The sequence below is a fragment of the Schistocerca serialis genome, chromosome 2 (assembly GCF_023864345.2).
Source record: "Schistocerca serialis cubense isolate TAMUIC-IGC-003099 chromosome 2, iqSchSeri2.2, whole genome shotgun sequence".
Taxonomy (NCBI): domain Eukaryota; kingdom Metazoa; phylum Arthropoda; class Insecta; order Orthoptera; family Acrididae; genus Schistocerca; species Schistocerca serialis.
Window position 1 is genome coordinate 654,426,441 of NC_064639.1, and position 16,715 is coordinate 654,443,155.

The 16,715-nt window shown below is 36.7% G+C and overlaps 1 protein-coding gene across 1 annotated transcript in view; it reads right to left on the reverse strand.

Annotated features, from left to right (window-relative positions):
• LOC126457737 (enoyl-CoA hydratase domain-containing protein 3, mitochondrial) overlaps positions 1-16,715 on the reverse strand; it is a 122,223-nt gene that overhangs the window by 11,526 nt on the left and 93,982 nt on the right. The window contains exon 6 of the mRNA XM_050094282.1: positions 3,540-3,654. Within this exon, the coding sequence (XP_049950239.1) occupies positions 3,540-3,654 (115 nt within the window). The remainder of the gene's footprint in view (positions 1-3,539; positions 3,655-16,715) is intronic.

Below are 16,715 nucleotides of genomic sequence, written 5' to 3' on the forward strand. Positions count from 1 at the left end.
GAATGAGGCAGTGGGCTGTATTTCTGCTCTTGGTCATTAAACACACTGATACTTTTCGTAGCCTAAATAAACTTGAATACTCTTCTTATTCACTCTCCAAAAAATTATGTCATAGTTAATAACAGTATGAATATAAGCAAAATTTACTGATCTGATACATGAAATATCACATACTGACATATGAATTCAGAGGGCATACAATGCTGAAGAAATTCTATTGCCAAGTATTTTTACATGTTTTTCCAACCATAACTGACAATCAATATGCGTTCTCAGAAATTTTGTGCTTTCCACACATTGTATAACTTCATTATTTATTTTCCAGTTGTTGTAATCTCGCTTTCTGTTTATCTAGGAGTTCATAGTGCTTGTTTTCTTTTTATTAGGAGTGACTTCATTGCCCATTCATATAAGCTTGTAAGTGTTTCTTCAGCTTGCCCATTCATAAAGCTACTAAGTCTTTCTTCAGCTTTCTCTCTTAGTGCATCTAGTGACCTGTCAGTGATCAGTACATTAGGGTCATCTGCAAACAATATTGTTTGTCCATGCTTGATACAGTGCACCATTCTTTCACAGTGAGTGTGGTCTGTCATATGTAAGCCATACCACTCTGACAAGGTATTTTGTAAATTCTGGCCTTCTGCAATAATAAGACATCCTCCACCAATCCTAAAAGATCTGCAATCTTTGAGGGTGGATGGAGAATAAATTTCACTTGAAATTTACAGAAGATTCTTGCTATTTTAAATGAAATGTTGGCCACAAAAGGAAGAAAAGGTAGACATTTTGCCCACTTGTTCTCTTCTTTATCCACTTCCTGATTCTTTGTTTTAACTGACAGTGCCTGTTAATCTCCTGGGTGGAATATCCATTTTTTCTGAATGCTGTCTTTAGGTGGGCGAGGTCTTTAGGCTAACTATCTAGATCTGAAGCAGTGTGAGCTCTGTGTAAGCAGGCTCATAGTTTCTGACAGGTGATGACAACTTGACGCTTGCAAATACAAATCAGTAAGCTTATGATAAACTGAATACCCTGGACGGCCATCATTTCTTCGTCTAACCAAGACATCCAAAAACGGGGGACAATCATCTCTCTCTATTTCCATAGTGAATTCAATGTTGTTGTGAATGGAGTTGACATGGTGAAGAAACTCCAATTTGTCTTCTCCATGGGGCCATACTATCTTTGTCAGCCTTCAGTACTACTACATCAGTGCCCTCTAATAGATTTCATAGTGCTGCCCTTTCTGCAGAGGTTAAGTTACCATATTGAGGCGGAGCTTTCAAAAGAGCATGGCAAGTTACCCTTCTTAGTTCTCGCACAGCATCTGAAGGAAGGTGTCCTACGGCTTCTTCAACACCATTCACAAAACTAATTAAAGGTGATGCTCTATGTGTAGGTGCAAAATTGAGTCCCTTACTTTATACAGACAGGTAATGCAACCATTTTGTTACCTCATAGTGCATATGATGATAGGATGTATGGTCTGCTAAATGATGCTATCTATAGGAGGACTGATTATGACCATACAGGATGCGTGCAACAGAAACCTTCTGCACTACTGAATTCCTCGTTCTTACCTCAAGAGATCATCAAGAGATTAATACTGCCTTCCAAAATTTCATAAGGAAGATATTCTATTACATCCAACTGTGAGCACTAGTGGAGCACATACATATTATTTAGCCAAACATCTCACTTCTTTGCTGAAATTGTTGACACAAAATTGCCCACATCACATCCTTAACCCAGTTGACTTTATCAACAGACTTGGGGCTCTCTGTCTTAACAGTTCTGGCAGTTTAGCTTTTACGTAGTATCACTTTTTTACAAAAGTCCCTCTAGGATATTCTTTGGTGCTAATTGGCAAAGAGCATCAAGCAGATATCGCTGTTTTGTTTTGACATGCTCTATCCTCTACCTATTTACGTTCAATCAAGAATATTTCGAACAGACTGACAGTGTCAACATGGGTAGTCCTATGCCTCTCTTGGTGGCCAACCTTTTTACGGAGGATTTCAAGGAGAGAGCACCTGAATCATCTGCCCTTAAAATAACTGTATTTTGGAGGTATGTATATGATATTTTTACAGTGTGGCCTCATGGGTAAGACAAATTGAGGGTGTTTCTTCACATCTCAGCTCCATTCATAACAACATTTGATTCAGTATGGAATTAGTGAAAGACAGTTGTCTGCTTTTCACAGATGTCTTCGTTAGATGAAAGAATGATGGCTCTCGTGGCATTCAGTTAACGATAAGTTCCCCCATATTAATTTGTATCTGCAAGCATCAAGTTGTCATCACCCATTGTAAACTATGAATGTGCTTCAAACACTCATACACAGAGCTAACACTGTCTCAGATCCAGATAGTTTGCCTGAAGAGCTCGCCCATCTAAAGAGAGTGTTCAGAAAAAAATGGGTATTCCATGAAGCAGATTAACAGGGCACTTTCAGTTAAAACCAAGAATCAGGAAGTGGATAAAGAGGAGAACAAGTTGCAAAATCTTTACCTATTCTTCCTTTTGTGGACAACATGTTGTTTAAAAGAGCAAGAATCCAATACTCTCTATGTTACAGGTGAAAGTGATTTTCCATCCACCATTGCAGATTGCAGATCTTTTGAGATGAGTAAAGAACGACTTGTTATTGCAGATGGGCAGAATTTACAAAATACCTTGTCACTTTGGTATGGCGTACACAGAACAGAGCACACCCACTGTGAAAGAATGCTGCACTGAACATCAATGGTGCACTCATCTTTTGCAACCAAGCAAGCCTGCTATCGCCAAACACTGTACTTCCACTGACATTCAATGGAGTATGACAGAACTCTGAGTCTGATCACAGCAACATCTATTTGGGACTCAATTATTAAGGAATCTGAAGAAATATGCCTGGAGGAAAATCTGATGAACTGCGATAGTGGCTACCAGTTGGACGGTGCATGGAATTCCATCATCTTCATGATTTATTCCAATTGAGGACAACAGAGTGCACCAATGGCTGTGGCAAGCAGTAATGCAGAGGACAGCTGATTCCACATTTCCACAAGTGATGGCACTGAAGCCGGGAAGTGTGGTCTGTCTGTCAACTTAAATTTTGATGTATGAGCACAATACTCACAGTGTGTTATATACGTTGGAACAGAGCAAATCTTTGTCTGTCTTCAGTGGCTCACATGAAGATCACTGGCAGGTAGCCAGTTAAAATATCATGCAATGAATTAAATGACAACCAGCTGCAAGCCAAAATTTATTTAAACAACAACATTTCATTTGTACATAAACAAAAAATCAGAGGTATTTGTTAATTAAATGCCTTTTTCTAATCTATTGATGTAATCGATAGAATATGTACAATGATAATGAAAATGTCTGTACCTGTATCTAGATTTGTGAAGGTGACTATAAGACAAAGTCCCAGCAGCTCAAAGGCTAGCTAAAATATGTTGATATGTGTGTCTCTATACCATACATCAATCAGCTCGCACTAGATGCTTGCTTAACCTCCTTTTGGTTTAGTCAAGAATACATACCTGTACGCAGTTCTTATATCAGTTTCTAATTGCTGATAGAAAAACTTCTTGCCAAGTTCAATGACAGCACGACTTTTGTTACATATTGAATCCACTATCTTCCTCACTTCTTCTTCTGCAAGAATAATAAACATCAACAGAGTAAATTAAAAAGGTTTCCACAGCAAGAACATTCAAAATATCTATTCCTATTGGATATTGACTCTAAACAGTCCTTTCAAGAGCACATAAAACTTACTTACAATGAGATCTTACAGACTGGCCATCTTTGATTTTCTTCACATTTACACGATTTGGAGCTCAGCGACCAGACATCAATTGCCTACAGCAGCATGGTGCATGTCTAATTAAAAATTAGAAAATTTCCAAGTGCTATCCACAATTGCAAGACTACGCTATGCAAGCAACTACCAATGATATAAACTTGAAATGTTCTGTACTTGACAGTATCCAGAAATCTTATAATCTTCAAAAGGGATTTTTTCAATTTTTTTTTTTTTTTTTTTTTTTTTTTTTTTTTTTTTTTTTTTTTTTTTTGAGAATTGTCCTGCATTTCTTTATGGAACTGATGTCCCAGCAATGAGCTTAATATCATATAAGTATAAAGAAAATTATAGAGGGCCTGTCCTAATAGCTCCTCTTGTTCGTACTAAATTAAATTCACACACAAAATGTTGCTAAGGACACAGGTAATCAAAGTATTTATTCCATTATAATTACAAGAGAAACTTAAGGTGAAAACAATAAGCTAGTACAAGATGTCAGCACAGAAAACTAAATTGTTCCCAACACCACCACAAGTTCCCAAGATGTTAATCTGTGAACTATGGAAGTCCTGCAGCTTGACAACACTGCAGATGCTTAATCTTTGGAAAAGTCTTTATCAGAAAGTCAGCTTGCGGCTTGTTGGTACTGATTGACCTTATGCAGTTTCCCCACAGTCGTTAGCTCACAAATATAGTGGAGCCTCACATCAATGTATATTGTCCGAGTGTGATGTACACACTTGTGTATTATCACAGAACATACTTGTTGCAATCCTTGAAGGTACACTGCTCCTTGTGCTGTAGTTGATTGAACCATGTATTCAGCTTCTTCAGGTTAGAGCTACTGTTTGTTGCATTTTGGATTCTATGAAACTGCTGCCCCCATTAACTTAAAAATATACCCCAGTATTGATCACAGTTGCCTGATGTCTCATGCACAATCAGCATCACGTAAGCCTTCAGTTTTGGCTGTTCCGCTTTTTTGGAAAATTTGTCCTATACTGACTGTACCTATAATGTATCTCATATTTTGCTTCACTGCTTCCCAGTGGATTTTTTGATTTGCTTCAGTCAGCACTAACTGCACCTTGTTTTCAGTCTTATTTTACTCAGTTGCCGAGACTTTAACGAGTTCAGGAAGATCTCTCATCTCAAATTGATTCATTAACTCTTTTTCCCATTTATTATTTTTATTTGATAAGATAATAAAATTTGCTTTTCATTTCTGTAATAAATGCATGGCATATTCTGACTTTTCCAGTTCATTTTAAAGTTCTATACTCTGGCCCTAAACGGACCACTTGGCCCTGACAGACCCCAGTGTCTTCCTCTGCCAATAGTGTCATCAGATGTGGTATGGAGGGGCATGTGGTCAGCACAATTGAGAATTGTGTTTTATTCATCTCATGATATACATTTGCAATCCATTTGGTTTGCATACAGGAGACATGTCAAAAATTTATAATACAGTTACAATTATTTTTGCATTAATAAATAATAACACTACAATAATAATGACACTATAATGATATTTCTTGGAATATGTGGCACATCGTATCAAGCTCCAATTTCCAGTTTGTACTGCATGAATTCATCTACTGAGTAATAACACTTCAGTGTCAGAACCTCATATAGCTTTCTTTTAAGTGAATCTAAATTTATCTGCATCAACTTGTTCCCTTTTAATTTATTACAAATTTTCATTCCCATGTATTGAGGTCCCTGAGCATACAGTCGGAGGTGGTGGGTAGGGAACATACAATTTTCTTTGTTTCTAGTGTCATGTGAATGGACAGAATGGCTTCCCTCAAATAATTCATGTCTGGTGTACAAAAATATAATAATCCATATATGTATAAGGATGGCAGACAGAGTTCATATTTTAAGTTTTCTAAATTATGGTCAACATGGTTCTTTGTGATTTGTAGTATGCATATATTAGTACGCGCACTATGTTTGTCGAGTTACCCCAAAAGACAATACCATACCTAATAATGGATTCGAAGTAGCTTGTATATGCTACTTTTTGTGTGTCAATGTCAGTTGCAGTTGATAATATCTGCATTGCGAATGCAAAGCTGCTCAGTTTGTTTACTAGGTATTCAATGTGTGCCTGTCAGCTCGAATTTTTATCTACATTTAAACCTAAGAATTTGACTGAGTCAACCTCTTCTATATCTTGGTTGTTGTGTACAATCTTAATCTGTTCACATTTTGACTGTTTGGTTTTGAACTGCATCATGTTGGTCTTTGATATGCTTAGATTCAACCAATTTAGCTGAAACCAGGTTTCTAAGGTACTGAGGGTTCTGATCACAGATTTGGGATTTTTTTCTGAATTCTGATCTTCAACTAAGACAGAAGTACCATCTGCGAACAGAACTGATGGGGAGCTGATATTTAATGGTAAGTCATTAACATGGAAGAGAAATAGGACTGGACCTTTTATGGAGCCTTGTGGAACTCCATAATAATATATATATATATATATATGTGCGGATGGATATGTGTGTGTGTGCGAGTGTATACCCGTCCTTTTTTTCCCCCTAAGGTAAGTCCTTCCCCTCCCGGGATTGGAATGACTCCTTACCCTCTCCCTTAAAACCCACATCCTTTCATCTTTCCCTCTCCTTCCCTCTTTCCTGACAAAGCAACCATGGGTTGCAAAAGCTTGAATTTTGTGTGTATGTTTGTGTTTGTTTGTGTGTCTATCGACCTGCCAGCACTTTTGTTTGGTAAGTCACATCATCTTTGTTTGTTTATTTTATTTTATTTTTTTTTTTCCAGTCAGAAAGTGATATGCGCCATTTGAAGAGATGCTAACTCTTTGCTTTCTGTTTGATAAGTAGGCTCTCCCTGTTGTTGACAGGTTTCCTACTTGGCTGGGTAGCTCCTCAGTTGGCCTCACGAGGCTGACTACACCCTACACCACTCCTCCGATCAAGGAAAAGCCCTGGCAGTACCAGGAATCAAAGCTAGGCCCTCACATGGCAGTCAGCCACACTGGGCACTCAGCTACAGAGGTGGAGTCCAGTTCATATTACACAATACTATATCAAGCTTCTGACTCCAAATGGATGAAGACTGTTCAGATCATAAATTGCCTTCTTTGGATTGCAAACTATCATCTTTCTGTCCTTCCCCATGTAGCCTTTTGGGTTGTCATTTTTAAACACCTTCAATGAATCACTGAATAGGAAAGGAGTTCAAACATCCATGTGTTCAATGTCAAGTTCAAGTTTATTAGGTGCTAATGTTACCAGTGTACAAAGTGAGGAATGACAAACAACATGCAAGAATGTTTCATCGAATTCCAATCCTGGTATCTGGAAATATACATTATGAAGTTTGATATCACCATCTTCAGTTTATTTGACTTTGAATACCCATTTTGACTTGATTACCTTCGTGCCTGGTGGCAAATAGGTCAAAGTCCAAGTCTCATATTCAAATAATGACTTACATTCATCATTTAAGGCTTCTTTCTACAAAGCATATTTCAAAACTAAGATCCATTTGGTCATTAAAAAAATTAGCTCATGAGAAAAGGTTTTTATTGACAGTAATATTTTACTACATATCTATCTTACTTTTCCACATAATTGCTGTTCACATCTACATGCTTTCTGTAACGCTGCACCAGCTTCTTTAACCCCTCTGTGTAGAAGTCTGCTGCTTGGGGACTGAACCAGCTGGTAATGCCAGTCTTGAGTTTGTCATCATTTTGAAATTTTTGTCCACCCAGCCACTGAGTCGAATGCAAGGAGAAGAAATATTTGCTGGGTATAAGGTCGGGTCGGCACAGAGGGTGATTAGATTAGATTAGATTTACTTTCATTCCAATTGATCCGTAGTGAGGAGGTCCTCCAGGATGTGGAACAAGTCAGAAAAATAACAATACATGACAAATATTTACAACTAAAACAAGTAAGCTAATGTACCATTCCACAGGTCCCAAGTGGAATGATCGTCATTTTTTAATGAACACTAAGAGTCATTTTACAAATTCTAATGCACTGAATTTAAAATAAAAAAGTTTTTTATTTATTTATAAAGTAATAAACATGTAATACAACTACTGTAATACTTATGTACAATGAACACATTACTGCACTGAAATGGTGCAGAAGTTAGATTATACTTACACACACACACACACACACACACACACACACACACACACACACACAGTTTCAGTTTCAGTTTATTGAGCACCCGTTTTATCATGTACAATAATATGGGATTTGTCATATGTTACATACAGAAAAAATATGAATAACAACATATTATGTAAAAACTATCAGTGAATAATCTGAATTAAATATATGGGCAAAACAATTAGAGCTTACACGACATAAATTTGTAACAATATTGGACACAAATAAGTTACATATATTCTGTGTATAATGGACAGCAACAAGAAACAATGATTATAACACTCTATATTGACAGATTAATTAATTTTTGTGTGTACATAAAAGAGTCTGCCCCACGACACAAGTTTGTATATGAGTAACTTATAAGATAGGTGAAGGCATGCTATCTTTCTGAAGAATTCATATATTCTCTAACACTGTAAAAACTATTACTGATTAACATTCTTTTGAGTTCACTTTTAAAACTGCTCAGCTGCTGAATCCTTTTTATTTTTAAGGGAAGAGCACTATAGAGAATTTTTGGGTGGTATATTGCACTCTTGTTGTATTGGGCTTTCTTATGCACTTCTCTGTGAAATTCATTACTCTGTCTTGTCGTATAGTCATGGAACTCACTGTTTAAAGAAGAAAACTGGGGGTGAGACTTCAGAAAGCATATACTTTCATAGATGTAAATGGATGGAAGAGTCATGATTTTATATTCCTTGAAAATTTCCCTACATGGATCTCTAGGTGCAGCTCCTTTTATGATTCTTATCGCTCGTTTTTGAATAATAAAGGAGCGTTTTGCCTGACTTGAATTGCCCCAAAATATGACACCATATCGCAAAAGACTATGCATAAATGCATAATACGTACACAATACTGTTTGATCACTGCAGCAATTTTTGAGCATTCTAAATATATAGCAACATTTACTTAACTTTTTATTGAGCACATCTATATGCTTGTCCCATTTTAGATGCTCATCTAACCAGATTCCTAAGAATTTTGTATTCGGTGTTTGTAGTATATTCTGTTGGCCTAGCTTCACAGTTATATTGGGCTTCATATTATTTGAAACATGTCTGTAATTCATCCATAATGTTTTCCCCTCATTCACAAATAAACTGTTGTCCCTGAACCATTTACTTGCTTCAACTGCTGTTGTTTCAATTTTGCTGTTAAGGTCAGTCTCATTCTGAGCTTTAATAAAGAGACTTGTATCATCAGCAAAAAGTACACAATCAGCTTGTGTTAAATAGTTTGGCAAGTCATTTATAAAGATCAAGAACAACAGGGGTCCCAACACCGATCCTTAGGGCACCCCATAACTAACTTCCTTATAACCAGAAAAGTATGACTTTCCATCATGAACTATTTCTACTTTCTGGGATCTGCCAGATAAATATGACTTAAACCATGCATGAGCAGTACCACGAAGTCCATAGCAACTAAGTTTTTCGAGCAGTAGTTTATGATCAATAATGTCAAAAGCCTTTGATAAATCTAAAAAGACCCCACAATTTACTTCATTATTATCAATGGAATTTAGGACAAGTTTTAGAAAGTTGTATATAGCTGTTTCAGTTGATCTATTCTTTCGAAAGCCATTTTGTTCTGCGACCAATATTCCACTTTTTTTTAGGAAAGTAGAGAGTCTTCCATACATTACTCTTTCTATAATTTTTGAAAAACAAGATAACATTGATAAAGGCCTGTAGTTTTTTACATCATAATGATCCCCATTTTTGTATAATGGTTTTATAATTGATTGTTTCAGCTTTCTAGGGAAAGTGCCCCACACACACACACACACACACACACACACACACACACACACACACACACACACACACACACAAATTTTCAATGAACACATTACTGCACTGAAATTGTGCAGAAGTTATGTTGTACTTATATACAAATCAGTTGGTTTTACTAAGAAATTCATCAATGGAGTAGAAGGAGTTGGCCACCAATAAATCCTTTAGGCTTCTCTTAAACTGAATTTCATTGGTTGTTAAGCTTTTTATGGCTGCTGGCAAGTTATTGAAAATGTGTGTTCCTGAATAATGCACACCTTTTTGTACAAGACTAAGTGACTTTAAATCCTTGTGAAGATTATTCTTATTTCTAGTATTGATTCCATGAATTGAGCTGTTGGTTTGATAAAGTGATGTATTTTTAATGACAAATTTCATTAAGGAATAAATATATTGGGAAGTAGTAGTTAGTATCCCTAGTTCCCTAAACAGGCTTCTTCAGGATGTTCTTGAGTTCACACCACATATAACTCTTACTGCACATTTTTGTGCCTGGAAAACTTTAGCTTGGCTCGATGAATTAGCCCAAAAAATAATCCCATATGACATTATGGAATGAAAGTAAACATAGTATGTCAGCTTTTTCATTTTTATATCCCCTATGTCTGACAAAATTCGCATTGCAAACAGAGATTTGTTAAGACGCTTCAGCAGTTCTGTGGTGTGCTCCTCCCAGTTGAATTTATTATCAAGCTGTAATCCCAAGAATTTAACACTGTCCACTTCTTCTATCTTCTTGTCATCGTATGTTAGACATATACTCTTGGGACACCCCCTACAAGTTCTGAACTGCATGTAGTGTGTTTTTTCAAAGTTTAGTGACAAAGAATTGGCTAGGAACCAGTGATTAATGTCCACAAATATTTTATTGGCTGATCTTTCTAAGACTACACTTGATTTGCTATTTATTGCAATGTTTGTATCATCGGCAAACAAAACAAACTTGGCATCTTGTAATGTTACTGATGAAAGGTCATTGATATACACAAGAAAAAGTAAGGGCCCCAAAATGGAACCTTGTGGGACCCCCACATGTAATTAGTTCCCAGTTGGATGATGCCTGATAGCTTGATACATGTCTCTTTCCTAATAACACCCTTTGTTTCCTGCCAGAGATATAAGATTTGAACCATTTTGCAGCATTTCCCGTTACACTATAATATTCTAGTTTACTTAAAAGGATATTGTGATTTACACAGTCAAATGCCTTTGACAGATCACAAAATATACCAGTTGCCTGCAATTTTTTGTCTAATGAATTAAGCACATTTTCACTGTAAGTGTAGATAGCCTTCTCAATATCAGAACCTTTTAGAAATCCAAACTGTGACTTTGACAGTATGTTATTTGAGATAAGATGGTTATAAAGACAACTGTACATTACTTTTTCAAAAATTTTTGAGAATGCTGGCAACAGAGAAATTGGATGGACATTTGATGCTATTTCTTTATCTCCCTTCTTAAACAGTGGCTTAACTTCAGCATATTTCAACCACTCAGGAAATATTCCACTGATAAACGACTGGTTACACAGATAGCTTAATATGTTACTTAGCTCAGAATCACATTCTTTAATTAACTTTGTTGATATTTCATCATACCCACTAGATGTTTTTCATTTTAAAGATTTTATGATGGACATTATTTCTGTTGGGATAGTGAGGGTCAAATTCATATTATGGAAGTTACTTGAAATGTCTGGTCTAAGGTAATCCATAGCAGCATCTACCGAACCTGACAACCCCATCTTTTCAGTAACAATTATAAAATGTTTGTTAAAAAGTTCTGCAACACTATACACATCTGTCACCAATGTATCATTTACTCTTAATGCTATTTGTTCCTCTTCATGTCTGGTTCTACCGGTCTCCTCCTTCACTAGATCCCATATTGTCTTTATTTTGTTATCTGATATGACTATCTTTTCCTTGTAATATATTTGCTTTGACATCCGTATTACAGTCTTTAATATTTTGCAGTACTTCTTATAATGTGCTATAGTATCAACATTGGAAATGTTTCGGATTGACAGATACAGTTTTCTTTTTGTTTTACAAGATACCCCTATTCCTCGAGTAATCCATGGCTTCTTTGTAGACTTTGCTCTAACCTTGGTAAGTTTTGGGGGAAAGCAGTGTTCGAATAAGGTAAGCATTTTATTAGCAAAAATGTTATATTTTTCATTCATGCCATGAGCACTGTAAACATCAGTCCAGTGAATGTCTCTGAGGAGTGTCCTAAAATAATCAATTTTTGACTTACTGATTACCCTCTTGAGCTCAGATTTAACAGATTTTATATCCTGTTCAGTATTAACATTTAACAGAAGGAACTGCATGTCATGGTCTGAGAGGCCATTGACTATTGGTTTTGTAATATAATTTTGTTCATTGGACTTTTCTATAAAGATATTATCAATAGCTGTTTGTGAGCAAGTGGCTATCCTAGTGGGGAACTTTACAGTGGGAATTAAGTTGAATGATAGTGTTACTAACTCAAATAAGTTCTTATTGGGAGAGTCTTTAAGGAAATCTACATTGAAATCACCAGCAACCACTATTTCTTTGTTTTTGGTTGTTAAATGGGCCAGTACAGCTTCAAGGTGGTTTACAAACAGATTAAAGTTATCTGCAGGTGCTCGATATACACTTAATATTATGAAGGATTTTTTGTGAACTTCTAATTCTGTTGCACATGCTTCCATATGCTGTTCTAGGCAAAATTTATGAATGTCTATGTTCTTAAATTTATGACAGTTCCTGATGAATGTGGCAACTCTTCCTTTCTCCATTTCTGATCTACAAAAGTGAGATGCTAACCTAAACCCTGTAACACTTACAAGTTCTATACCAGTGGTCACATGATGTTCAGAGAGGCAGATTATGTCAGCTGGGTTTGAAGACTCTAATTCATCTATGCAGATAGTTAATTCATTAATTTCATTTCTCAGTCCTCGAATATTTTGATGCAATAAAGATAGCTGACATTTCACATTGACTGGGTTAAAATTGGGTGGAGTTAAAATATCTGCTGACAGTTGAAAATTCTTAACCAATGGCTGTTTATGCTGATGTAATAAGCTGGAATTATGTTTTTTGATTTCTTTCTCAAACTGAAGGTTTGTCTCAGTTCTAACCTCTCTTAAAATTTGCTTTCTTTCTGTCCTCCCTAGCCTAAAAAAGGGTATTTTCTGAATCCTATAACCACTGGTATTTTACCACTCATGACAGTGCCTCCCCCCTTTAACTTTCCTGCTATTTCCCCAGCCAATTTACCCTTCCCCTTCCTGTTGAGGTGAAGGCCATGCCTAGTATAATCCCACCTACTGAGAGAATCAACATGAACCACACCAATATGTGACCCCGCACCCGACATGAGCAGCCGTTCCAGCCCAAAATTAACTCTCTTGACAGGAGAGTTCAAATGAGGTCGGTCATGGCGCCCAAGAACAGATACAAACTCAACACTAGTATGCTTCGATGCTGATGCAATCTTCGTCAGGTCACACTCTATACTGTACCCAGGATCTCTGTCAATAATGTTACCTGCCCCACCCACTATAACCACGGTGTCTTCCTTAGTGAAATCTTTGCAAAGTGATCCTAAATCCTCTGTCACCTGCTCCAGACCAGCACTAGGTTTAAAAAAATTGGTGACCTGGTATTCTGATCCTAGTTCATCCTGCAAAAGTTGGCCAACACCTCTTCCATGGGAACTACCTAACAACAACGCTTTCTTTCTCTTTACTGATTTCCCTACATTCTTACTTTTCAATTTGCTGCTGAAAGTTTGTTGTGCCCTGTCTACACCTGCAACTGCTTGAGGCTCACCAGCTTCTAACTGAAGCAACAGGTCAAATCTATTTTCCACATTCACCATAAAGCTGTCAGACAAAGTTCTAGGCCTGTTCCTCCTGTTGCCTGTTGCCACTTCCCACCTCTCTTTACCCTTCTTCCTCCTTAACCTGTCAAGATCTCCCCTGGCCTTGTCTAACTCAGCATGAAGGGCGGCAATTTTCCCCTCCTGTTCTAGTATCTTCCTATCTCTACTACAAATCCTACAAAACCACTGATGAGTCTCATTCCCACGCCACTACAGTCACCCACATGGAAAAAACTACAGCACCCATCACACCAAAGCCCCGACCTAACAATTCTATGGCAAGTCAAGCACTTTTCACTCATGATAAACATAATAGTTTATTAAGAATAAGTCAGTTAAATTACAGATAAACACGAAAATATGGTTACACAAATTTGACCTATACGCAACTGTGTGTAAACAAAAACAAAAGTGCAAAGTTTCTGAAACAACAACTTAAACTTTACGCTACTTTCTGGAAATGCTAGTTAAATAATGAAGAGGTACGCTAAGTTAAATTGCTGGAGAGAGCAAGGAACAACTAAACGAAATTCTATAGATTTGCTGCAGCAGAACGTAAACAGAAAATACGACTGTACAGTCTTTTCGCGTTTTCTGCTATATTACGTAAAGAAAAATGAAACCTTTAATGGTACACTTAAACGGCCCACTAATACACCTATTTACCACGTAATCAGTACTAATCTATATGTTTTATAATCTAAAATGACTTATCTTTACAAGAACACCAAAACTCGCGCTAGTCGCTCAAAATGTTCCCAAAGAAAATCGTGAATCTTCTCTCTGGTTTTGGCAGCAGCGTTTGAAGGAGGATTATGCCAGACAATAGTTTCATGGGGCATTGCTTTTGGATTCCATGTATCTGTTTGGCTAGCATTTTGCAGTATATGTCAACTGTAATTGTACTGCAGTATATGTCAGCTGTAATTGTTGGCCACAGTCCATGAAATCCATCAAAAGGATGCCCTTTTTGTTCCATAAGAAGGTAGCCACCATTTTTCAATTTGAGAGTAGAGATGGCTTAAACGTTTTTAGATTTGAGTGAACTTGAATGGCACCCCCGCATTGATCAGTTCTGCGTTGGTTTATGATATCCCTGTCTCATCGTCCATGACAACTGGGAAAACAAATTGTCTGCATGTTATCTATAGGCCTTCAAAAACTATCATGCACTATGCATTCTTAGCCTCTGTGCTGATCAGTGAGCATCTTTGAAATCCACCTCACACACAGCTTGTGATATCCAAGCTGTTCAATGACAATTGATAAATTAAGGTTCAAGCAACTTTTTGGAATTCATTAGCCAGACCACTAGATGTCAACCACTGATCACTTCAAAGTTTTTGGTTCACTTCATCAACGATGTTGCTGGTCCAAATACTGGGCCTGCCACTCCACTGTTCATCATGAGCATTTGTGTGGCCATTTTGAAATTCTTAACACCATTTTCAAACTTGTTTGTCACTCATTGCTTCAGGTCCCTATACTAGGCATAACTCACAATGGATTTAACCAGCTGAAGACCCCTTTGCCAGCAAAAATCAAACCACACTGCACATTTCACAGTTGGTGGGATTTACAATTGTCTCAGCCATTGTGACCCACTCTCACCAACTGGCAAATGGCTACTGAATCAACCCAACAGTGGAGCAGTTTCTTAAGGAATTGGTGGACAGCACTGCATGTGTGAAACTTCATTCAGGCTGAATATTGGTCACTGAACCACAGTTTTGGAATATGTCTTGTATTTTTACAATCATCACAATTAATTGCTTTTTTTATGCAAATTAGTCTCAGCTAATCTAGCAAAAGAAGTAAAAATTGCCAATAAAATATTTGGGGTTTGGTATTTCTGAACTGATGCTTTTCTAATTTCCAGCCACAAGGGGTCTGAATCTGGTTGTTTCTCTGTATCCATATCAACACAGACATTCTCTGTACACTCATTCTCACTCTGTACCAATTCCAAGTGAACTGCATATCGATCAACATTAGCAGGTTGTGTTGGTCCCACTGCCTTTTAAACCATGTTAGATATTGCTTTTATTTACAAAATACAAAAAAATAATTGGTGTATTTGTCAATTGTAAGTTTGATACTCTTAATTATGTTAATCTCAAAGTTGCAGTTTGAATTTTTGATTAGCTGCACATCACAGCCTGTTACAGTTGTCTTTGGTGAATGTGAATCAATATGCTTTTAGTAACAGAATCTTCATAATATCCAAGGAAGATAAGTTCATTGGATTTGTTTTATAATTTTGCTTATTTTCCTTTCAGTACATGTACAAATGCCTGACATGAAAAATTTGTAAGTACCACACATTTATTCAATGACTGCTCCAGTTAAACATATTTTGGATACTGATTTCTGTAATTTATAAGGTTTACAATTTAAATCAGAAGCCAGCCAAAAGTATCGTTCAAAAACGTTTATTTAGAACAATCTGTTACCAGTTTTGGATTTAAAATAAATCCATCTTCAGATGACTCTTACAGATTTTCTTCTTTTCCTGTTGGTCCTAATTTTGTAGTCATTATAGCTTTTGTGCAGTGGAGTATATTTCTGTACGACAAACTCATCATATATTTGTGTTATACATTTTAAAGACTCCACATTCTGACATGTGCAACATGTGAGTGCTGTTAAATTCTTCAGAACTGATTGAACAGACATCATCCTATGTTTCACAGAAATAGACATGGTCAAGATTTACAAAACATGGCCCAGCTTCACATGAGTAATAAAAATAGTAGTTTCAAAGACAATTTGTCTACCTTTCCTAGTGTTTTGTTCAAGACTGCTGATCAGTGACATTACAGCAACCTTCTGGTCACTGATTCATATTTTACAGTTAAGTAAACAGTGTTAGATTCTGTTTCCCTGTGTCTCTTCCTAAGTGCATGCATTTCTCAGTCCACAGATGACTGACTGAAATCTGCCCCAATCACTATGGCATTGTCAGGGAATTTATACACAATATTTCCCATGCTTTTCCTGACAGATCATAACTCTCCAGTACCTGGTGTGGGTGGATGATATTAACATCAGACTACTATTTTAGGC